This window comes from Nothoprocta perdicaria, unplaced genomic scaffold, assembly GCF_003342845.1.
Source record: "Nothoprocta perdicaria isolate Ctin4 unplaced genomic scaffold, notPer1 scaffold_149, whole genome shotgun sequence".
Classification (NCBI taxonomy): domain Eukaryota; kingdom Metazoa; phylum Chordata; class Aves; order Tinamiformes; family Tinamidae; genus Nothoprocta; species Nothoprocta perdicaria.
The window spans coordinates 192518-218148 of record NW_020454638.1 but is presented as its reverse complement, the minus strand read 5'-3'; the positions used below and the strand labels follow the sequence as shown (position 1 = coordinate 218148).

General features: G+C 40.4%; 1 protein-coding gene across 18 annotated transcripts in view; it reads right to left on the bottom strand.

The window, feature by feature from the left end:
• ANK2 (ankyrin 2) overlaps window positions 1-25631 on the bottom strand; it is a 165828-nt gene that overhangs the window by 118233 nt on the left and 21964 nt on the right. For all 18 annotated transcript variants that reach the window (XM_026034604.1, XM_026034605.1, XM_026034606.1 and 15 more), the window contains exons 2-4: window positions 14531-14632; window positions 6378-6476; window positions 5099-5197 (exon numbers count right to left, since the gene is read on the bottom strand). In XM_026034604.1, coding sequence (XP_025890389.1) covers window positions 5099-5197; window positions 6378-6476; window positions 14531-14632 — 300 coding nt within the window. The remainder of the gene's footprint in view (window positions 1-5098; window positions 5198-6377; window positions 6477-14530; window positions 14633-25631) is intronic.

Sequence of the window (25631 nt, the reverse complement as noted above, 5' to 3'; positions counted from 1 at the left end):
TAATTTTTCTTCTATTTCTGCCTCAATTGCTTAATACTTACCAAGTTCAAGTTGTTTATTTTAGGTAAAATACGATGAGATACAATATACTTTTTAATCTCGTTTGAAACAGATGAGGGTCAAGATGTATTCATTCCATAACACTTGTAATCAGAATATATCATTTTTACTGCAATAGGGGATAGCTCAGAGATGGATTTACTTACAAAAAGCAGGGCAGCAAGGATATGGTCACAATTCGGCTGTCACTCTAACCAAACMTCTCTGACCCTTCTATGTGACCCCTCTGCATGATACAACTGGACTTTAAGAGAAATTAGAAGACAACAATGCTGCTTTCCTCCTTCTGGACAATGACACATTCCAGTGGTTCCCAAATATTTTTTTGTAATTCATCATTGGAATTCAKTAGTACCTAGAGGATGACCGGCACRAGGGAATATATATTGCAAATGGTCACATCATACTGTGGTATGATCACCACGGTATGATGTGACCTTGCTCTCCAAGGAAATATAACCAAAGCTGAAAGGAGTAATATGGATAAAACATAACAAACTCACAGCAAATCTGTGATTATCTGTAGGTTGTTTTTCGATTTTTTTTTTTTTTTTTTAAATAGTTGGTGCCATGTAGTCACTAGACCAGGTTTAATATTCTCAGTTACTGCAATATGATCAATCTAGGCATGATGAAAAAAACGGTCAAATTAAGAAAGGAAATGACAACTACTAGTGGATCAATGATTAGATGAAGCTTATGTAGTACTGCTCACTCAACCAGGTAAAGGTTTGATAGATAACGGAGAAAATAAAATTTACATGTGGAAAAATATTTGTAGCATCATGCAAAAGGCAATTCTAACAGACAAACAATTGCAGATTTGTGGAATTCTAGTTGGAGATACAACCCAAAGTACTAATTTCCAGATCTCTCTGGCCATTTCTGAGTTTGCCCTCATTTTAGCATTTGCCTGAGACATACTGAAAGATGTCAGCTCTCAAATGATATGCATGCAGGTGTAAGTGGAATCATTCAATTAGTAATCACTGTGCAATTAAGCTTTGTATCAAAATAGAAATTACTTCTCTAAAAATAACAGTGATGACGTATTAGGTAGGAAGGAACACATTTTTTAAAAGATAGGGAAATGAACAAAACAGCTCTGCAAGACCAACAGAAAACTGAAGGGCTAAGTATATTAATAAAAAAAATCCAAATCCATAAAATCAAAGTCCTTGAATGCTTAATAGCTTCAGATAGTACAGATGGGTTTTGTAATCTCCGTGGCTGCAAATTTTTAATAGCATTTTCTGAGACAATTCTGTATTTTCATTGGTCTAATGGACTGAAAAAAATCAATGTAGGGTTTCAGATGTTGGTTTTGGAAAGCTGTGATAAAGGGAGATGTTTTATGCAATTTAACTGAAAAAGAGGAGGAAAACACTAAGTTGAACACAGTGCAATTCATATCTTTTACCTATCAGTTTGCAATCAAATAAGTAATTTTATCACTATGGCAAATTCTTATCACTARAAGTGAAAATGACCGTGAGAGATACTGAGTTCTTTAAAGAGGAAGTTATGGAACGACTTGAGTTAGTTCAACGRCATTAGAGAACTGCCAGCAAATGGCATTCGGCAGGGGCCTGAAAAAATATTAAGTGTGAAATAATAGAGATACCAAGGAGATGATATAACGCGCCCTCAATACCAACAACTGTTTCTTAAAGATTTAAGAGTGACAATGTAGCTTCTATTTTTAAAACTGGAATTGAGATAAAATGTAAGAAAGAGAAACTGAGCATTTCAGTCATAATTCCTTACTTCTTTTCTGCAAGTTACCTTACTTTTTGTTATTTTGTCCATTTCTAAGTTCCTCCGTTAACCTCTTTTTCCTGGAAAATTTCTCCCCCAACCCCATCACTGTTTTCAGTCTTTTGAACTGAGATATATTTCCTGACAGAAAATGTAATAATCAAGTACTCAAGCACATTCCCTTCAGTCATTTCCTTTTTCTCTGTAACTTCCACGTACCCTTCTCTAACTTTCCATAGTCTCATGGAAAGTCTCTGGAAAAGGAGAATCAAGCTTCCAGGGGGCTGTTCATAGCCTTGCCCCAAACAATACAGCCTTTCCAGGCAATATCTGCTCAGTTACAAAACCATACTGCAGCTTTGTGAAAAAAATGTCCACACTGAGTATTTCAAGCACTGAACAAAGATATTAATTACTCAAGTTCATTCAACACTGGTTAGCAAGAAGCTCTATCTAGGGAGTTTGCTTCCTTCTCAGTGTGCTACTGTTCACTACTGTTACTGACCAAGTTCTGCCCAGAAATAGGCAGAAGGTCCCACCTTCCACCTGAGGCTCCTCACCAGCAGCAGCATGAGCCTTTGGCTCCAGCCTGTTGTCACAGAAATCCACAACGGCTCTGGGCAGGAGTACAAGCAGGGAGAACAGGCCTGAAAGGCTTGACATAGAAACTGCCTATGGGGAAAGGGAGCTCGAGAAGACTCCTGCTTTCCATCTTCGTCTGTTGTTCCTGCATGGGCAGCATCAGCCACAATAGGATTCATTTATAAACGCTAATCCAAGTCCTAGACATCATCTTTCTTGATTAACATCAAATCTACAGCTGTTTTTCATGTTTCCTTAAGAYTACATTATGTCTAAAACCACTTTCATTTGCAAATATTTTGTTGAGTATCTTGGTAACACTGCGTCTCTCCCACAACTCAATTCTTGAGCTTCTGCCAGRTAAGTAGATATTTCTGTGGACAGGATGTAAAAGGTGATGCTGGGTTGCCCACTCTTCTTCTGCACGTGGGTGTTCTCCTCCAAGGCAATTCTGCTTCAATGACAATTTAAGGCTTGCTAACAGGCSTCTGTACAGTGCTCAGAACATTCAGTGCGAACAGTAAATTTATTTAAAACTAGAATAGCAGATAAAATACCTTTTTTTCTCCATACTCAGAAAACATTATTTCTTTTTCCAACATAATGAAAGGCCTTCCTGAAGGCTTTTTGAGGGTTAACGCTTCAAGACAGTAACAGTTTTATAATAATTTCTCTTAACACTGTGTAAATGTCACATTAAAGACTTTACCTTCTTATACACATGAAAAGGCAGAAAAAAATTATGCAGAAATTATTCAATTAAGGTGTTAAGAAAGGTGGTGGCTAAATTTTTCAGCAAAGGAATTACAGCATTCSCTGGCTTAAATTAAATGGAAGTAGAGCATGAGGAATAAGCAACCATCGGTTGTTCTAAGCCTCTTTAGCRCAAGCTTCAGAGCAGAAAGCACAGTAATAATAAGAAGAAATCTTGGACTCGGAGCAGCTTAAAGATGCTTTCAATTTCTCCATCTCAAAATAAAGAAAAAGCAGAAATACACATGATCATTTGTAGCTGGTTAATGTTATGGGTTCATCTAGTGCCCTCTATTTACTTGTGTCTTTCTATTTAATTTATGTCAACCCTCATGTATTTGTGGCATCAAAACAGCACAAAACAACAACATGACCACCATTAAACAACTGCCAGCAGCTTCCCTGACCTAGGCAAGGAAGATGTTAAGCCAGTTGGATTTGGGATGGATGCATCCTGTCACAAGCTTGGCTGTGTTCCTAGTGATTAAGGAATGTTCTATAGAACAAGACCAAGAAAAGCATCTCAGGCAGTCACTGCTTTGCTACCTGACATTCTCTTCTGTCCAGGTAGCTCCTAATTGCCCTGTTTAATCAGGTTGTTCTTTACTTGTTCTGCTCACATCTTCCACAATTAACAAGCAAAAAGTCTGTCATACTGTCCCCAAACAGTTCCAGGAAAAATGTAATCCAAGGCTAATCTATCCCTGAAGCACAACTTGTTATTCTCATTGTCTTAATTTATACCATTACTGTACCAATGGCATTTGTGGTTATTGAATGATGCAACCAGGTTCAATAGGAACAGCAGTAGTTAACTTGATTATTTACTTTTGAGAATGCCATGAGCTGACTAGACTCCAAAAACACCTTGTTTGAATTAAGATGGCAAGTTTCCTTAAAATATCCTCACCCACACCATCTGCTCAGTTCTCCATAGCTACAGAGAGTTGCCATGGTTAAGAATGTACCATCTGTAAACAGTAACCAAAAACTCTTAAGTTGCTTCTAACTCTAAATAGAGGAAGTAATGCAACTATCCAACAGCCGCAGCCATAACGGGGTAGATCATGACATGGTGCTAATGGGCGCATGTACTTAGCAGGGCAGAGAAGTGGCAGTGCTCTGAAAGCAAAGCATCATCCAGGTGGTTTGTAATGGGCTGTTCACTGAAAATCTAGCCCATATTGTTTATAGGTCCAAAGTCATGGTAGGGACACAGAGGCCACTACAGCCTCGAGCAAATCAGGGAGGAAGGATTTCTCTTCTGCATTGGCTATCAGTCAATCTTCGCAGCATCACCAAGTCTCTGGTACATTTTGGAAGAAAAGACAAGTTTCATGTCAATAGAAATAAAGGAGTTTTTTTGATAGTTGGTTTGCCTGACAGGACATGGTGAATTGCCCAAGACCCAATGCACACCTCCATCCTTCAACATTAACTCTTTCTGATCACATAATTAACAGGTTCAGAAACCCAGAATAAGTTGTCCTCAAATTTTAAACCAACAAAGCAACCATGAAAAGCAACTCTGTAATTTCCATTTTCACTAAACTTTCTTAATGTTCATCAAATTCAAGACAAATTAATGATGTAACATTTCTACAMTAAACAGATTTTTTTGAAATTACCTATTTATTACAGCCTCCTAGTATTCTTGGAGATTTCAATCATAAACACAAGCATATATATCACACAACTCAATTACTCAACACACAACTCAACACACAATTCAATTACTCGAATTTGCCATTTATTGTTACTTGACTTGCACATCAGCAAATGCCATCTAAGCCACAGTTTGACTTATTTGTCAGGGCTGGCTTTAAAAAAAAAAAAAAAAAGAAAAAAAAAAAGAAAGGTTTGGAAATACTGCCTAACTTCAGATCTGTTTTATAAAACTTCACCAAACAGTTCTTAGAAGAGAGAAGTGAAAACAGCATCATACCTGAGATTGTGCATTGATATTGGCTCCTTCCTTAACCAGAACTTTGACAACTTCAGCCTGTCCCGCTAAGGACGCAATGTGCAGGGCTGTATTCCCCTTCTGTAATGAGGAGACAGACAGATATTATTCTTCTTTATCGTGTAAATGGCCTCAGTAGTTCTTCACAGGACTTAACATACAGACCTTGATTTTTTGAGAACAGTTTTACCTTACTGTTCAATACACYACACTTCAGTCCTAGAGAATAGAATTGATAATGGTACCAATGACACTAACATGAACTAACGCTTTTTTTTTTTCCTTCAGTGACAGATACCATGTCCTATAGAGAGCAGCAGAAATCTGGAAGTGCTAGCATTCGAGTTGTGTATCATATGCAAAGAAAAGTCTCCTAGTACAAGACTTAAAAGAAAGTGAATTTAGGAGCAAAACACAATTCTTTAAATATGGAAGAAACATAAAATTATTCTGTTTTCTCTAACTGGCATAAAATTAAAATGCCTATTTTTAAAAATTTCTTCGTCACTCAACTTTAAACAGAGCTAGAAACACAAAAGAAGCGTATGCAAAACAGAGGGGAATTGCTCATTCACAAATGGCTATTTTTTGTTAGGACAAGAAGCACCACACCAGTGGGAAGAGTCTTTCTTGAACTTTGGGTGGGTTGCCAAATGTAGATGAAGTGCTCCATTAAGATCCTCTCTCACAAAACGCAGCAGTGAGTGCTGCTTCTGTAAGAGGCTCCCRTTTTTTCAGACCAAGAGTCAACACTACACCCAGCAAGTGACAAAGCTGGCTCATCACAAAGGCACTACGAGCAAAGGACAAGAGCTTCCTAATCAAATGTTTCAGATGTCCTCATGTGTGCCTGCATGGGCGATAGGGAAGGCAAAAATGTATTATTCTGCAGGTTTTGGGGTTCCCCCCCCATTGTCTCCCTGAGTGAAAGGGCTCAGGGCATAATACAATTACTTAGCACTTTTTCTGTAGATTTGAAAAGTATATATTTTGACCTATATTCACTCTTGCCCTACTGGGAAACGGTCATTGGTAATAACGAGATTCTTGGCATTGCTCAAACTTTTTAGTGCTCTATACTATGTACTGAGGCTCTTCAGTAAAAAAAAAAATTGAGAGGAAAAGATTATGGCTTATGAAGTCTCTTCACAGGAAAACAGCATAGACTCACAGACTGTAACAGAAGAGATATTTAAGATACCAATGAGGTATTTATCTTACCCCAGAAGAAAGAAAGAAAAAAGACATATGCATAAATTACCTTAGTGGCAGAATCCACAGCTGACCCTCTTTCCAATAATTCTTGTACAAGTCCCACATGCCCTTCTTTAGCAGCCAGGTGCAGAGCATTGAGTCCATTCTGTAAGCACAAGGGCCATATCAGTTACAAACAGCAGTTCTCAGATGCACATTCCCACCTTACCCGCTATAAGAAGATTAGTAGCTGGAATATTATTACATGTTYGCTGGTTGTCTACATAAGTGAGATATTTTGGACTTCTGCTGGCTGAGCCAAGGCACTTCGTGACAAAGCCTCTCCAATAACGTTTTTCTCATAGCAACAGACATCAAAACAAACTGTATTTTACAGCAAGCAAAGATCTGTAAGAAAATACTTCACCACAGCATCCATTATTTCAACATTTTACACCAACTTGGACTTAGTGTAATCTCATCTACCCCAGTGATGATATCGTGGAGAAATCACAGGATTTAGCCAAATTTACACAGGCTGCATCTAGTGATTCCAGATTATTTTGGGCTAATGTGGCTGTCTCTGGACTCTTCCTCCTTTCCTCTTGGACAACCAATATCAATCATAATACAACTAGCACAAGGGAAACAAACTATTTGTTGGTTGCGAATGGTTGTAAATCATCCATAAAGCAGTTATACTAACCCCTGACTTAATACCAACACAAATGGTTTCTGATGAACAAGTCTTCACTGAACTTTGACATTTTGTAACCTCACTCAAAATGAAAATAATCGAATATAAGCTAGGATTTTCAAACAAAGAAATACACAAACAAAAACCTAGACATTTTAATCCCTTTCACATAAAACGGAACAGGATACTTTATAAAATAAATTCCAGCCATTGAAACTGTGCATCCTGCTCCTCTTATTATCCCTATTGCACCCAAGGGGACACACAAAAAGACACTCCATTGTAACTGAATTGCCAACCTATTTTTCCACAATCCCATGGTATTTTTCACAGTACATCAAGCAGGTGACAGCAATAGATACAGCCATTGCCCTCAAGCATTCTGCTGTGCTCCCATATTGCAAGCATCGTAAATAATACACAGGTAACTGAGTGTGTGTCTATGTATATGTGTGTATAAACATATAGGCACATATCTGTGTGTTTATATATAGGCACCAAGCTTAGCACTGCACATTTTTATTGCTTTASTTGTCTCCAAGCGTTTCACAGTCACTTGAATTACAATTTAAACAAGCAGCTCTCTGGTCGTTTCTGTTTGCCCATCCTCACAGGCAGCTCAGGCTTGCAATTCCCAGTGTGATTTTAATGCACTTAGCACATCACAGGAGACATTTAATGGGAGCAGGTCCAGTGGCTACAGCCACAGTAATCCAAACTCATTTCTGAGGTAATTCCATTTAATTCTGCACTCATGTAMGCAACATAGACACATCTTATGGGCCAATTCAGTAGCACAGCACTGAGGAAAGCAAAGGAACTGAAGGACGGACACAATCACAAGCTGCCAACAGAAAACYCTCTATGCAGCCCCGTAGTTAGGAAAGGCTGATGAGAAATGTGATGATCTGATCCTGTCACGCAGGTTAAGTGGCAATATCCAGGTTCTTCCTCTCCTAGAGGAGCCCTTTCGCCTCTGCAGAGCGCAGGGCTGGCAGTGGTGGCACATCCCCATCAAAACCACACGGCAGAACATGAAGAAGGCAAGATTAAATAGCTGCAAACTCTTAACATACTTGTGTTTACGGCTCTAAATATATATCTACTGATATGTAGCAGCTGATTTAAAGATATGTAGGCACATTAAGCAGCTGAAGCTAATACGTTGTACAGATTGGGTGTTGTATACATTCTTTGCAATAAGAGCTTTATCATATTCATTGATGCATATATAAAACTAATACAATGAGTTTAAAGATTCCTAAAACAAATTATAGCCTAAATACAGTTTAGGCTGCACACAAAAGCTACAGTTTACTGCACACAAATACTATAACTATGCATATTTTCCTCTTATCTTTCAAAGTAAAACAGCAAAAGCAAGCATTGTATTTCAGATGTTCAGGGCCAGTGCAAGGGCAGCTTTCAAGCAAGCTTTGCTATTGCATGTTCACAAAGTGGCAATTATTTCCCAGCCCACAAGGCTCATTGCTGTTATTCAGGATGATGAAAGTTCAGATTAAATCCATGCAACTCTCCCACTCCTGCCACCCAAATTCCTGTGCACCAGAGCAACAAAGGTTTCCAGCCCTTCCCTGCTCTCTCTACTAAATATTGTGGGTGGGGAGAGACTAATGTTCTGCTAGGCAAAACCGTACAGCGTGTGCACTGCTGATCCTCACAAAGCACTCAAGTGCCATAAATACCTTCCTCYGAGGGGCTCACTTGCACTTCTCACTTGCACTCACAAAGAGCATCATGCTAAGCCTTGCAGGCCTGGCCRTTCCCATGTTTCCTGCAGAGATCCGCTTCCCCTATTCTTTTTCTCCTGAGCTACAGAGCTAAAGGCTTCAGCACTTCACATCCCGTGGAGCGCTACAAAGCCACATCCCATGGCTGTTCACAACGCTTTCTATACCATCACCCTACGTATTTTCACTATACCAGAAAAGCCTACAATTTTCTTGCAAAGCCCTTGCAAAAACCTTCCCCAATTTCAGTCACTTTATTAATAAAGACTGCCACTWAGTCTAGCTGCAATCATCTAAGACTTACCCACGGGGGCTCCTGGTGCTTTTTGAGGCTTTGACTGGCCTCTTGCAATGCACGCAGGCAAGGTGTGAGATGAGCTTGAGGAGGCCCACTGCTGTGTTGTGAAGGCACCTGTACTCACCCATGGAGGTTCAAGYTAAAACACAGTATCATAGGCTTAAGGACTGCACTTTTTCTCCATCTCCTTAATAGATATCCATCTATGGTGGCTGTAATTTCTCTATTCGGAGAGAATCTCTCGAAGAAGTGAAAAGGGCATGTGGTCAGCCTCTTTACAAGGATTTGGAGAAGGGCACCTTAGAGAACTGGGCAATTTCCCAACTCCAGAAGCGTACTGAAGTTTTTCTTTCTTACATTTGGGGGAGTAAGTGGAAATTATTTTTTCTTCTTTTACCAATTATGAAAATTCTTCTTTTAAGTTGCCTTATAGCCTGAGAATTCATGAAAATGAATTAACCTTCTGAGCTATCACCAACGTAAGATATTAGCAACCTCATTCTGACTGCTGTGCTACTTAGGGCTATAGTTAGCACTAGGGGGAGGGTCAGCTGCTTCTCATTTGGACCAAAGTAGGGAGTAACTTGTAGCTGGTCCAATGTCTTGCTGTAACTCAAGCAATAAGGAAAAGCAACCAAGTCCTAATAAAACTACCAAATACAAAGCAAAAAGCCAAACAGTTCTCTGAAAGCCCTCCTAAAATATCTCATATTTAGGTCCTGTTGTCTTCAAGATACCAGTCTTGAAATCTCTTTCCATGTGAATACAGAAGAGTTCATCAAATCAAATGCCAAAAAGTCACTGTACATTAGAAAGTTGACAAACTACCAAAGATATAATGAGGAAATGTTACTACATTCTGAATTATCAATTCTCTCTTAAAACACAGAGGGCAACTGATGTATCCATCAGTTCGTCAGGCTGGTGCGCACATCTTGTGCTAGGACTGCCAGAGGAAATGCTGTGCAGATGCACACTGTAAGCATCAGAGCTCATTCTGCTGCATTTTAAACATCGATTCACATAGTTCAGAAGCAAGTCATTTTCTCCGGGTCCATGAACTACAAAGAGCAATCAAATCCCAAACAACAAGTTTTATAACACATCGAAAATAGCTCTAAAAGAATCAGAAGTTTCCATGATCTATATGTTTTTTGCCCCATTTAAAATGAAAAAAAAAAAAAAAAAAAAACCCAACAAAAGTACACTGGAATTTTGTCTAGAGACTTTTCCACTCTCTCTCCAGAAATAAACATCACCAATTGATGATTTTCAAAATACATGATGGTATTTAACCTTCCTTCAGGTTAAAGGAAGCAGTTTCATGATATTTTAACTTAATGTGAACTCAAAGTAGGATGTCCCAATGCACCACAACTAGTAACCAATGCCTGATTTCAGTATATCTAGAAACATTATGAAAGRAGGACTTGGTCAGCTGCAAAAGAGAAATAGTTCTCTCAGAAGATGACTCTGCAGCAACCCTAGTCCAAGGGCATTCCTCACTCAGGAAGCAGGAGGACGTGATCCTTGGGGAGGCTAAAAAATAATAATCAATACTTCCAAGGGATTCCAATACATTAAGTATGCTCTGTCTTGAGAGGTAGTTTACTATCAGGACTAAAATATGTTAAATCTATTTAAAAATATTTATGAGACGTTCATTCCAGATACGCATATGAGAACGTGTGTCTAGACGTGCACTCTCCTAACTGGTAACGTTGATTTTTTTTTTTTTTTTTTTTTTTTTTTAAGAGTTTTGTCCCATGCAACACATCTTTATCTTCAAAGGAGGTTTTGTTTTTGTTTTTTAATAAAAGACGACTGAGACAATAGGATAGGATTTTTTTCTGTATGTTTTCAGCATGCAGAGCATGGAGCATCCCAGGTTTTCTCCTGCTCTTCATTAATTTCCTTGGCACTGAGAGCAACAGAACATTTCTCATTTTAATACCCCAACTTTCATTTGACACGACTGCTTTAATCATCTGCAGCTTTTCTTCATGATAATGGCTCAAAATATTTTAGATGATTTCATTTCCTATTCTTCCACTCTTTTCAAAACAATAAACAGTGGCCAAACCTGTGTTTTTTGATTAGTTTTGACATTCTATCATCAATCATTGTCAACATTAAGTGTACATGGTTTCCAAAAGACATTTTCTTGTCTGAATGTCAGTGTGGAAAGACCAGGAAAGGAGCAAGGAATTTTGCTGTGGTTTCTTGGCGGCATCAGGTGGTTTCAGTCACTCTGTATAGATAACATTTGTACAGTATAAAGCTTCATTTCAGGAAAATGGCCTTCTTCAGACTAGCACTTAGGCACTTAAACTAAAGAGAATTTAAGTGCTGTTTTAAAATGGAACAAGCAGTTAATGATTTCCTAGGGAATAAAGGACTTAAAGACCGTGAGAACACGACAACCAAGTTCTAGTGCTGAACATCCCAAACGCCCATGCTAGGCCTGTCTACTTCTGTGTCCCAGGCCCTTGCCATGCCATACAGCACCACTCGTGCTCACGGGGTCTGCACTGGTTCTCCCTAGAGCAGCATGACCACCCCATAACCACCACACCAGCCACCTGACGTAAAATGTAGCTACCTTCTTGCCATCCCAAGCTAATCCAAACTGCATAACTACTTATCAACTGCCTCAAGATACCACAACTGAGCCCTAAGATTTTTATCAGCTTGGGCACAAGGTAGTCAGCTAAAAGTATTGCTCACTGAATGTTTATTTACAGGCTGAGATCTCACCAAAATAGCAYGGGAAACCTCAGACTTCCACACCTCGGGTCACCAGGATCGGGTGCTGTGTATTGGATGGGGTATTTAAAAGCTAAGGAAAAAGACCTGGCTGACTATACTGCGTCCAGTGGCATTACATCATATATGGTGCTACTATAATGCTCTGTCTAGTGCCCTTTCTATGAGGTAAATGCATGTTTTGCAATAGGGCATCTTGCTGGCATGCCCACTAGTCCTAGCCTAGTTTTGTTAAAGCCATTTAATAAAGGCAAAGTAATTGAAACTCCAATTTCAGACACTAGGGAATTTATCATCAATACCATTATTAAGATGGCACAGATATCCTACTGAAGGACTTGCCTAAAACGCTTTCAGAAAAAAACCAAAAATCTCCAATTTCATCAGGAGTTCTTACTGTTGCTACCAAAAATAAGGTCCTGGACTTGTTCAGTTTTAGCTAAACCTTCATTCCCCCCCGACCCCACTTACTTGTACCAGCATACTCCATCCCTGCACATTTCCTACAGGACAAAGCAGCTCCAAGTGTCATACAGCTGGAAAAAAACCACTCTGCTCAAAACAGCAACTTTCTGGGTTAAATCAGAACATAAAGGTTACAGGAGTGATGCGGGAAGGATGTGACTCACTTAYGGCAGTATCTTTCTCTTGGTCATTACAGAACATATTTTGAAGCATTTTCTGTGTTTAACTTACTTTGATGATACTTGGCTGACATTACGAAAAACTAAACAAACAAAAACAAAAAACAAATTTACCAAAAACAAAACTAAAAACAAACATGATTTCCATACTGTATTTAGTACTATATATACATAAATATTTCATTTCTCAAAAGTGTTTACTAAAACATTAACTGTATAATCKGAATTAAGATACATGTTAACCAAATCCGTGGATAATGTGCAAATTTATGAATTTGGTTAAAATCTACTCTTTTTTTGGTATAAATTATTCAACTACTATCCCATCCCCTCAGCGTTCACATTATTTTAATGAGTAATTCAAGCAATAGAGGTCCCTGAAAATGAAGCATGTGAAAACATAGAATACATCTTCAGAATAACAAAATATTAATATATTACAATAGGACCTTGATATTTTGTTTCAGAAGAGCTGATTTTTTTTTTCTTCCCCCCAAAAAATCAAAGCTGAGGCTGTTAAGTTTTTTTTTTTTTAAAACTTTTTTCCTACCATGACATCATTGATAAAATCCTAGAAGAGCATTCTTATTCTACAGAAAGAAACCCAAGACTCTAATAACACCCCTAGGGTATCTAAAAATATCCCTAGAATTTAAACACAACCATAAATGAAAAACAGTAAGTGAACAGATACAAAAAGAAACGATGTTTATTAAAAAAAAAAATGCCAGTAGGTGATTAAGTAACATTTTGCAACTCAGTTCTTAAATTTAGCCAAACCCTATTGCTATCATCTTTGCAAGCTGCTGTTTGAAATACATTTTCCCTACCACCTCTCTTTTCCTATTTCCTCAAACTCAGMTGCTTTGGAAACTCCAAATAAATATTTTTACCAGCAGGCATTTTCACACACATCTTGTACACGTCAATATGTTTCATACGTGGCTTTCACCTTCTTCCACGGTCCTGCCAACAATATCTATTTACACTGTCCTTTAAATATGTGTACAAGGAGTCATGTGAAACTTGGGTTCCTCCACCAAGTGTAGGAAGTGTAGGAAACTTCTTCCTACACCTGAGCAGACACCAGAAAAGGTGGCTTGACAGCAGCTACAAACTGAGAGCTGGCGCACGCCCAACGTAGTCATCACTGTCCTCTCCCTGCCGCCATCTGCTCAGCTGTCAATTTGCTCTAACGCTTGCTCTTTGGGAAAAGAACCATCCCTCATTAAAATGGCAGGTGTCCACTAGGCGCAGACCTGTGCCTCGTTGCAATTAATAAGTAAAGCCTAACAGAGAGCAAAGAACTTGAGTACTGGCAGACATCTAGTTCTACAGAGCAACAAGAGAGGGAGAGGCCATGAGCACAGGTAAGAGGACCAAGYGAGCAGGGGACACACATGAGGCTGAGGAGCTTTAGCAGGCTCCTGCTCAGGGAGCTGGTGCAAGTGCCTCCTGCTGCAGCAGTACGAGACTGAGCAGTGCTGCAGAGGCAGCGTGGATTTCGCCCAAAGAGCAACACCTGGAAAGCAGCCCTCTGCAAAGAGCCTCAGCAGGAATTCCAACAACTCTCACCTTGATGTCCAGGCATATTTTATCTTTTTTTTTTTTTAACCAATATCCGAATGATACTGTGTTTTCCTTGGCAAGAACACAAATGTTATCACGGTGTGAGTGTTTTGAGGAACACGGGTTTATTCAGTGCTCATGGCTTCATCTGAAATTGGAACTTCACAACAGCATGAAACCAACTCTTCCTTATATTTAACTTACTAATGCACAACTTCAGTTTTGAATATACTTCATTATCATACATATGCAAGCCTGCAATACACTAGCAAGAAAGAAAATCTCTAAAAGACTTACATAAACTTTTACTAAAAAACAGAGTTTCTGATCACTATCAGTTTCTTATATACTACCATTGAAAAACTACTCTGAAAGCATAATTTGAGTTAAATTAAGACAACTATACAAAATAATCCAGCCTTACAAATCTTCCTTCTGGAAAAGAAATTTCTCCAGAATTCACTATTGCAAGCTTTTGCCCTTATAATGTCTTACCTGATTACATGTGTTAATGTCTATGCCACTTTTCAGGTATTCCACTACTTTGTCCAGGTTGCCAGCTCTTGCAGCTCGGAGGAAGCTTGCATTGCTGTCAGACTGTAAAAAGATAYGAAAAATTGTTAGCTGTTGTTAGCTCCTCCTTAGAGGTGACCACAATTCGAACACAGTCAAAGGTTTCCCCATTTGATGCTGCAGAAGCATAACATCGTGTAGAAAACTGACTTTGCATTATATCTGTACTAATCAATATATGCAGACAAGGCAGTACTGCCACAAAAGAAATATAAATCTGCCAGGCAAGCAATTATTGCACCATATTTGCTTGAAGTTCAAAAATTGAGCAAGAGCTAAAGAGAAAAGACAAGTCATAGGAATTACCATTAATAATGAAGAAAATTAACTTAACAGCAATAGTTTTTTCTTATATATRCACTCAAAATTTCCAAAAATAAGCGATCAATCACATTATTAGTTTCTCTGCTTGAAGAAAATATTTATCGGCCTTGGATTTGCGCTTGCATACAGCTCTATGACTACCATTTATGTACACACACAGAACTCAGTTACATGCTACAAAAGGGCAGATATTCAAGAGCAAAGTRTTCCCACGGATCTATTTTATCAGCTGTGACACCAAGGCAGGGTGTGATAAAGGAAGGAACCACCAAAAAACCTGGACAGCAATGCAACCGTTGCTAACCCTGCAGCAAAGCGAATGAAGTGCTCAAGTCTGAGCACCTAAATCCAGGATAACGTTGCAAACATKCTCACTTCCAAACTGCCCGTACTCCATATTCACATTTAAAGCTCCATTAGGGCTTCTAGGCAGAGGGAAAAGAAAAGAAGTTTTATTTTCAGCTAGGTTATGGGCTGTATGGTAAAGCAAGGCAGTATGAAATGCTCCAGCCGTCCTGCTTTGACTTAAAACTGCGGCATGAAATTGCACAGGCTGTTGGAAACCAGCACACACTCACGCTCACCCACACGGGACCTACACGCAGGCCACTAAGGCAACTGCTGGTGCCAGGAGCAACGGAACTAACCTTTAAAGAGAATAAGCGCTGGGGGCCACACACGGAGGCAGCAGCAATTTCCATATAAAATAAATAGAGTAGGAGTGTGTTTCAGAGAGCCCATAAGTGACTGTAAAAGCCTGTTTTGTTTGGTGAGGGGCTGCTCAGAGCTCTGGAGGATAAGCACGCCACAGGGCTGGCAGGCAAACACCTCCAAACTGGGCTGCACCCATTTCTCTTCCGATTTCACCCCTATGCCAGAAACACTAGGGGAAACCATTCTTCCATACCCCGAGAGTATGCTAAAAGCCTCCCACTTCCAACATATTAATCCTGATCGACAAAGCAAGTGACTTATTCCGATAAGTTTATCCTTCTCTTCGTGCTGCGCTAACTCACTTCACAATCACGAATCTCAGCCTATTTTAATCTGCAACAGATGGATGTCATCAAAATGGTTCTTTTTACAACTGCGCTACATGCCAAGACAAAAATATTTCCTTTTAAATTCCTTTCGGCAAGCTTCAGCACATTTTCCACATCTTTTAGTGCTAAGAAAACACAGCATCTTCCTAAATACCCAGCAGGCTGAGGAGGAAGGTAGCATGGGAATCCCCATGGACAATCTTGAGGCTCAAGTCCATAGAGCACTTGGATCAGGCTTAACACGGGAGCAGATTTCAACGGGCACTTCAAAGCCCCTGCTCTGTCCGAGACCAAAGGAGAGCTATTAGCACCACTGTCTCTGGTGCTCACACACACACAAAATCTTATTTTAATGTTTAAGTTTCTTGAAAAGTCAACTTCCTTGGCAATAACACTGAGGTAAAATATCGTCACTCTTCAGATGAGTGGGAAAAGTATCTTTGCCTTCAGTAGGACATATATTTTGTCTGCTGCCTCTTTGCATCGTTTTCAATCATGCTTTAATACTTCTGTAACGATTTAGCATGTCAAGGCTGTAATTATCTATTTTTATGCTTCTAAAAAGGTGTTAAGTAAGAACGGCAAAACAAATTTCCACAACTTCTCTATAGTTAGAGACGAATCCATCATGGCTTGTCTGCCTTTCACCTGGGGTAGAGAAATGTGTGAAAACCTAAAACGTTAAATTATTGTTGCATGACCACAAATTTTAGCTCTGACAGCTCAAGTGTATTTCAGTTGTTTCTGGATAAGATGGAGCAAGCATCACCTCCAAAACAGGTTTCTCATTTCCATTATTTGTACTTTTGTTATCTCAAAATTAAATTAGTGCCATGCTTGGTGATACACTAGGTACCTTCAAGTAATTTATTCTCTCTTACATGACATTTCTGCTATAGCATCCAAGGTGATCAGCCACCCCTGTCAGGGACATTGTATTATTCCATACAAAAATGATGCTCTTCATGTGAATCTTGAACAGAAACCTTGAAGAAATGGAGCGGCAGATCAGACTAGACACTCTGTACATTTTATTCATGTACAAAAACCAGTGTGCTGGTCCATGAAATTCTCTAAAGGAACTTTCAGAGATTCAGCACCACATTTGGAAGTCTAAGAAACGCAGCAGTTAAAAGCAGCACATGAATATCTGCACTTTATTTGCTGCCTTGCTTTCCCAACTCTGCAGTACAGCAGTAGCTCATCAGTAGTCTCTCAAGGTCTTAAAAAGCGTTTTTTGTCAGCGCTGCTGTCTCAGCAATCTGCCCACTGTGACACTCTCAAATTCKGATCGATCTTGAAGAAACTGTCCCACTAGGAAATAACAGCAGTTTCCTGCAGCCTTGCGTGCTCCTGACTCCATGACTCCTATCTGCAGAGTTTCCCAACTGATTCAGTCTCATCAGCTATATTTCCCTGCACGTAGATTTTACCTGAATTCATAGCACATTTCAGTAACACCAAAGCTGCCATATTAGTCCAGTTTGGGCCTGGTAAACAATCAATCTTTCAAAGATACTTTCCTTACAACGGCATAGAAACCCAGAACAGCCACAGTGCTATGTGATACTCGCACCTAGGTCCTCCCTTCCTATGCACGTATCTCCACCCTGGTTTAAGAGGTACACACAGATAGGCAAATCATACCATACACTCTCCTCTGCTTCAAAAGCCAGCGCTTCATCAATAAGAAAGGTTTACAAAGGATGATCAGAGGGGCTCGAGCACAAGAAGCTGGCAGCTTGGGAAAGGTGGCTGTTGACCTCTGAATTTGCAAAGTCTCAGGCGGCCCCTCTACGTGACAGTCGTCACGTAGAGTCCAGCAGCTCTTGATTTACATGCACCCACTCACTAAGACTTTGCAACCTAAATAATGTTTTTAACAGGCTATTAGAAYAAGACATCAAAGATCAAAGATTATTTAATGGTATGTTATAGTGTTAAACCAATTTACAACCTGGTTAAAACTGTGAGCTGTTTCCCATGTTYGGTCTTGAGATATCAAAATTAAAAATGCACAGCTAAACAAAAGTATTTGACTGCTCCATAGGGACTTTTTTTTCCACAGTAGCAGTGATCATATCTGTATTATTTGCTTACAGTTGTACAGTTATGCAAGTATTGATCACAATGCAGGACAAGAGTCCTACAAAAAGCTTCCACTACATATCATTGAGGGAGTACAGTACTGCAAGGCCTTGATAATCTTTTATTATTCTATTTGCAATGCAAGTCTAAAAGATTCTATGGATCTGAGAAAAATATTTGGTGCTACTGAACCCTATAAAAGCTATTCAACAATCTGTTTAACTTTTCTGTATTATATTTTGACTAAGAACAAATCATTTCAGTCAGAATGAGATTTTTCAACAGGGTTATAGAAAAATGAACTGTCTGCCATAGCCTTATGACTGCTATAACCTTAAGCGGGTCAATGGCTAAGAACATTCAGAGAAGAACAAGAGATCTCAATAAGTACCTCACTGCTAGACATTACATGAGAAAGATGCAAGACAGGYAAGATGGAATTAACATATCTGTTTATAAAAGCAGAGAAACAAAGAAAGGAGGCAACGGATTCCACTACATTCTTGCTAACTGTGGTGCCAGAATTTTGCCTCCATCTGAAACACATATAGCCCAGAGAGTCTCAGTAATCAGATTAGATTTGAAAATTATCTCAAAAACTATTAACCCTTCAAATTACCTTAGCCTGTTCTGTGGCACATGGCTTTGACTCTATGGCAAGAATGAAATGGACCAGAACTGTGGCAGAAACCAGCCCTGATCAGCAGGAGAGAAAAACCCACTAGTAACTTGCTTCTATTTAATATATATATACACACACACACACACACACACACACACAAAGAACCCCAAACCATCAGTAGCCATAAAACCATTCATGCTTAATTGACTCTTGTATTATTACAGTCTATAAAATCAGCATCAAGACAGGATTTACCGAAGTGGCAACCCTCAGGTTTGTCTGACAGTTTTGGCCATTTGCAGTCTTTAGACCAGCGAGAAAGTGATTGCTCGACAACTCTTTCCATAATTAGTAAGATGCTGACTGCTTGTTAGCTCTTTTTTCTTCATTAAACAGCTCTCGCTTCCTGGTGGCTCTGCACATTAATACATTCAGGTAAGGCCGGTAGCTGACAATTCTGCTCAACAGAGAAATAAAATTGCATAATCTTAACCTTCCATGACTTCTCGATGTCATTGAGCAGATACAAAAGCAAAAAAGGAAGTGACAGCAAGGTAAGSCCATTCCACTATTCTTTTATTATGCCATACTTTCTCCTGTGCCAATTTATGCTCATACCCTTGAGGCACCCACTAAATTTCGTCCCAATTGGCTTGTTTATTCTCTGATTTCAGAAACCATCTGTTCAAAACCAGGCATCACTTAATTGGCTGCAGCCCTACAGAGAAGCACAGATGAGGTGTGTTACCATTAACCAACTCATTTGTCACGTACCTATCTTTTGCCAGCRTGGCAGCTTTTTTCATGCTTGCAATCAAATGTAGAAGGCAGGACTTGAAAATGGGCTCTTTCTAGACCTTGCAAGTGCCCATTTCCCAGCTCTTCACGGGTTAAGCTTTGCAAGGAGAATGATTATTGTATCGACTTGGACATGCTGATGATCTCCAAGAGCACAACAGCACAGGGAAAGATTTCTAGCTATTAGTGAAGCAGCATRCAGGTTCCCCAAAAGAAAAACATGGTTTCATTTTCAAAGCCTTTATACATATATATATATATATATAAGCACTGCTTCCTTTATTTTTTCTTTCCTTCAGTCCAGCTGAACTGTAGGTACTGTGAAGAGCAGAGTGGAAAACAAGCTTTCAGAGCCAGGAGATTATTAACCAGTCAAATATCCTCTACTAAGGTTCAGTAATTGACTGAAAGGTGAAGGATGCACCAATTATTTTAATCTCAGGAGTCCAACGTACTAATAATTACTCTATTTACTTCCCTGTCTAGGTTGGAATTGATGGTTATAAGGGTGGAAAGATAAAAATATGTATGGACAGGAGTAATCTCAAGTGCTTTGAATATTTAGACCAACGACCTTCGGAACATCCTAAAGGAGATGGAGAAGCTGGCACTGCTTTCAATGGCACAGGACCACAATTGTGCCCAGAGCTGCCCTCATCCTAATGCTGCAGCCAGAGGGAACGTGGGCGCAGACTTTGGACTGGAGACAACCCCTGCTAAAAAACACTTTGTGATAGTGAGACAGTGAAATAGCTACGATAGAGAGAGGAAAAAATAATCTAAAACAACACACACACATTTGATTCCAAAGGCGACTGTTAAGGCTTTCTTATGTCAGACCAAAGAGCAGTAACAGTGTAACAGCCTTAATGTGTCCCTGAGAAACCAATTTCTCAAGGGTGACTAGAAACAGAGCTGGAAACAGCCACTAAAGAGCTCTAGAAACAAAACCAGGTAGAGGAATGACTTGCATACATTATGTAACTACAAGATATTATAAATCCACCATGATTTTAAATAACACTCAAATTAAAAGATCTCTTCCAAGATTTGGAAGGTCTTTTAATGGTTTCTGTTCTCCTATGAAAAGCCAATTCTCYGGAAGCTGCCTTTGACATCCAAAATCTTCCTTGTTATTGCTGCTACACCTATTCCTGGCAAACATACCTTTTTTTTCATAACGCACAAAGGAGAATTTTTTTCCTAGCAAAAAACATGATCTAAATACCAATTCCAAGCAGACCCCAATGAAAATAACTATAAGGCTATCCACCMTTCTAATGTTTGCTAATGGCTGCTTCAGGACAAAGCCTAGCTTCAGCTATCACATTTTCTGATATAAATAGGAAAATTTCCATTTATTCATCATTAAAGTGTTTCATTTTATGCTGTTTGATATTTTTAAATACATCTTTGACTCTTCAGCAAACTCATTTTTGAAATTCCAGAGCTATGGAATAGCAGCTCTCCAACAGCTCTTTTCCTTGCCACTGGAATGCACAAACCTTAAGTCAGCTTTGTTTTGGTTTTGATGAAAGGAAGAATAAATAACCACATTCAGCAAATCACTTCAGCATATGCTTAACTTCTGTAGGTCTAATTGACTTGAAATTAAACATGTGCTTAAGGATTTTTTTTTTTTTCAAGAGGATGGATTTAAACACATGCTTAACTCTTTTCCTAAGTTTGGACCAACAGCAGCAACAAAAGAGGAAGAAAACACTAACATAAAACCAACCCTCACTTGAACCAAGGACCAAATGCCCTCTGTAAACCTTCTATGGTACTTAGCTGCCACAGACATCTGTRGGAGTCCTCCCACTGCGGTCATTAACTTGACATACTGGCCTCACTGCCWGATGACTTTTACTAGTCAATGAAGGATTTGTGAGAAGAGAGGTAAAACTGTCTAGTTTTCTACAGAAAGAATAAGCCTTTTGAAAGTCTTTTGATCAAATGCATCATCCTTTCCAAGATCTTATTTGAAATGATGGAAGTTATTATAACCCATACTTATTTCAAAAGAGAAAGCAACATCAGTAACAGGGACCTAATCCAGAAGGACACTTCAGTACCAGCAGAATTTCAGACACATGCATTCACCAATGCCAAATAAATGAACATTTTGTTTCAAGTCCCAGCTTGGGTATTATGTGTGCAAGTCTGAATTATACAAGTAGAGTGCTCATGAAAAACAGAACATCAAGAGCTTCYGGAAAACATAGCAAAAAGGGGCAGGGAGGGGAGAGGAAAGCGCAGAAAGGGGAGTTTGAATTAAAAGACTGAAAGCTCTGTCATAGTTTCACTAATCCTAAAAACTAGAAGAATCTTAACATCTTCCCAAAGACTTTTAAGCTATTCTAAGAATAGAAATGATTAATTCTATTGTTGAATGGAAAAAAACCCTTTCCCCCAACACACAAACTCCAACTTGCATGAAAGCAGCATTTAGTCACCATTTTCTGAAACATCAGAGATGGCTGAAGGGCTCCAGAGAGAAACAGGATCAACTCCAGCTCTCTTATATGATACTTATTTACTAAAGCCCCTCAAACACTGATATAGAATCAAGATTTACCCTAATATAATAACATTAGAGAAATAATATTTGGAATCATCTGGATGTGTTACATTGAGATTTTGAGGTGTCAGCAAGARCTTGAAAATTCATCAGACATTTAAGTCTTTTGTATGACAACAGTTTCCATTACTAATTATGTCCCTAAATAAAGAAGTAACACTCTTAGAGTATTTCTAAAGAAGCAGAATAACAAAAACATAACAAAAACATCTAACAAAACTTTTTTAAAAACTCATTTAAAAAAAAAGTCTGTAAATAGATCCAAACAAAACAGCTACAGTGAGAATAAAACAGCTTCCCATTCAAAGCCAATTCTATAGAGACAACTTACCTTAAATACTATGCAGAAAGTTAGCATAGATACTAAAACAATAGATGAAGATATTTTAAAGAGCCATTTGGAAAGAAACCARGAGTCATCTAACACATCATCTTTTTATGGATTCACACAAACAATCCACTCCCCAGCCGGGTTAATTATCCTTTATCCCTTCCCACCAGCCCGCCCCTAAGCAGCTCCACCTGCAGCCCATGGAGAGCAGGCCAGGCCCTTCTCCTCGTTATGGGCCGCACCTGCTCTCTGCAGCCTGATCCTGGGCTCGGTATTAGGCAGGCAGCGCTTCCCCTCGCTCCCCAGCGTCCTGCTAGCTGCCCTGCAACTCCCCTGTAGCCCTGGCACTAAACTCCCAGTGATTCAGCTTGGGGCACTGGGGAGGGGAACGAAACATCCCCGGGGGAAAAGCTACACTGCTAATCCGAGCGGGTAACCTCAGCTGTGTGCCACATCCAGGGAGGAAGGAAAATAGAAGTGATAGTTCCCAAAGGCAGCGCGGGCCGCCTCAAGAGCAGGGTCTCGCACGTGCAGACTGCTCGGCTCTTGGGCTGCATCCCCTCCGGCCGCTGGCAAGCTGGGCTCCAGCTCCAGGGGACCGAGACCYGGCTTCAATCCCTGGGGCTCCCCGGCTCCGAGTTTGCCGCAGGGACGGCAGCCCGGATGGCGGGAGCTGCCTGGCCCGGCCCCTCCGGCCAGAGCAACAGGGACACGCTTGGAGCTTCCCACGAGTCCCGCCTGGGCCGGCGCAGGTACCATCTTTCCCTGCAAACCCGCTGCCCGTCTGAGCTATGTTTCCTATATTGCACTGCAGAACCTTCAAGTGCAACATCCATGCAAGAGCAAAGGGGAAGARAGAGCTGAAAGCAATTTTATTTTCACTTAAAATGGGGAAAAAATAACATTTTGACATTTAACATTAATCTAAACTCATGTTTTTCTCATTGTGTCCTGCTAACAGTTTTGGTAATGCCCCCTTCCATCACCAATTTTGATTGAAATAGCTATTTTTAAATCTAATTTTCTGGGGGAGGGAGGGAAACAGAGCTTAAGGACACAATTTTCCGTAGACATTATACAAATATTACASCAGTTTCATCCTTGCTAGAGAATGAACGCTCATGTTCCTGCTGCAGTCACTTACTGCACATCTATCTCTCCGTCCTGTAAACAGTCCTGGATGTGTCCCYCTGCGCGCGCCCGGTCCTGCTCACTGCAAAAACCCTCCTCCTCTGTGCAAACTCCGTCCCAGCTACACACACACCAAACCACAGCTCATGTACTGTAGAGACCACAATGTAAAAACAAAATAAAAATACAGTTTTCCAAGTTCAGTTTTGTACATGATCTGTGTAGCATCCTTTACGACACTCATGYGAGCCGGGGCGACTAATTACATCCATTCATGAGAGTCAGAGCATCTTCTGCTCATTAACAGTGTGCCCTTTTCAGACAACTAAGCATTTTGGTAACTGTCCATATTAAGGTACTGCACAGCACAATGACATCTGCTTTTCAACTACAGCCACGATATCAGAGCCACAGATTAACTACAGCCACAAAAACAGAAACAAAAACAAACGCTTGAACAGAGATCGATTTCTTAACAGACTGGTTAATATCAAGTTAAGACTCAGGCTGAGCAAAGAGAATCTTTCTAAATCTAACATCTCCTCTCAGCTTCTCCCTTTAATTGCTGCTCTCTTAAGCCAAGACATAGACAAAGCCAAGACTTACCAGGGCTTCAGCACCTTTACTTTCCTCACTGTTGCATCCATAATAGTCCGGGCTTTTATCCACATCCTGGAGGTTGCCTTGCGCTCTCACCCCTTTGTGGGCATGACACGACTGGCAAATAGGTGCATTGCCCATATCAGTTCCCAGCTCCTACCAGTGGGTTTGCCCTTGCCGTGCCCAGGGCGCTCGGCGCTCCCCAAGGGCAGCTGCCTCCGCGCAGCGGGAGGAGGATCCCGCCTCTGCTCTGCTCCCCGGCTCCTCTTCCCCAGGCAGGGCTCCCTGGCTGCCCTGTGTCGAGGAGAAATYGAAACCCCAGCAACTGCAGGCAGCACTCGGTGACCATGTCCAATTCAGGCGCTGGCCGGCTATTTTTACACCTCCCAGGCCAGCTATGCATGCACGGGGCGCTGGGGCGGGCTGGGGGGCTGCCTTGCAGCGCGCAGCCGGCCTGCCCGCCGCRCTCAGCCGGCTCCCGCCGCGCGCACTGCCTCCGCGCGCCAGCCTCATTGAGTTCCCCACTTGCACGCCTTTGAATGCTCTCCTTTTTTCCCTACCGCTCGCAGTCTCTGAGTGTTTACAGAAAGCATGAAATTTCAGATTGCTCCTAATGCCTCGTGAGGTCCAAACACAAAAGGGAGGCATTTGCGTTGTGTCTATTTGAGGCCTACAARGCAAGGCAACCCCCGTGCATGAGTGCAGTTTTCATGGTCGGTCCTTATAAYGATCCACACAGGAATTCATGTTCATTTACATATTAATGGCAACAACTTTGCTTTTGAATTGATTAGGGTCTCAACTTTCATTTCAGAGGAGCTTAAATATATCCAAAGAGAACAAACTCGCACACTAAATCACCGAAGCTCTTGTCATGCCCAGCTTTGGTGTTCTGGTTGTGACTTTGGTATCATTTTTTTAAGATAAGATAGTAATTTAAAAAATAAATAAAATGAAGATAAATATATCTGTTCTAGGTTTGAGTTGGTATTTGTGATTGTACCCAGTTACATAAAAATTGGGTAAAAAGTCATACTGAGGATTGGGTTTTAGAGCTCCATTACCCCATCAGAGACCCACTGTAGAATTTAAAACACAAATTGAGCAGAGAACAGCACTTTCCCCTGCTCAGGAACCCGCACGTGTGCAGGTGGCAGAGCCCAGCAGAGCAGGACTACCCCACAGGGGACATCTAGCCCTTGGGCACAGCTGGGCATGTGCTTCAAAAAGCAAGTCTGAAAGGCCAAAGAGATCAAGCAGCCCTCAAAGGACAGTAACATCCAAGCAGTGCTTTTCTCTCTGGAGTTTCAAGCTGTTGCAGCAGTGCAGCACCCAGCAGCCGCCAGGCAGATGTCCACACTGTCCTATTGATTTCTGCCCAGTTACCCTTCACAGCTGTGCCAGGTTTAATCAGCGAGAGCTCTCCCGGGCACTCCCCCCCTGCCCAGCATTATTGATCAGTGCAGGGTTCGCTTTCATGGTGATTACTCTGAGGTTGATTTAAA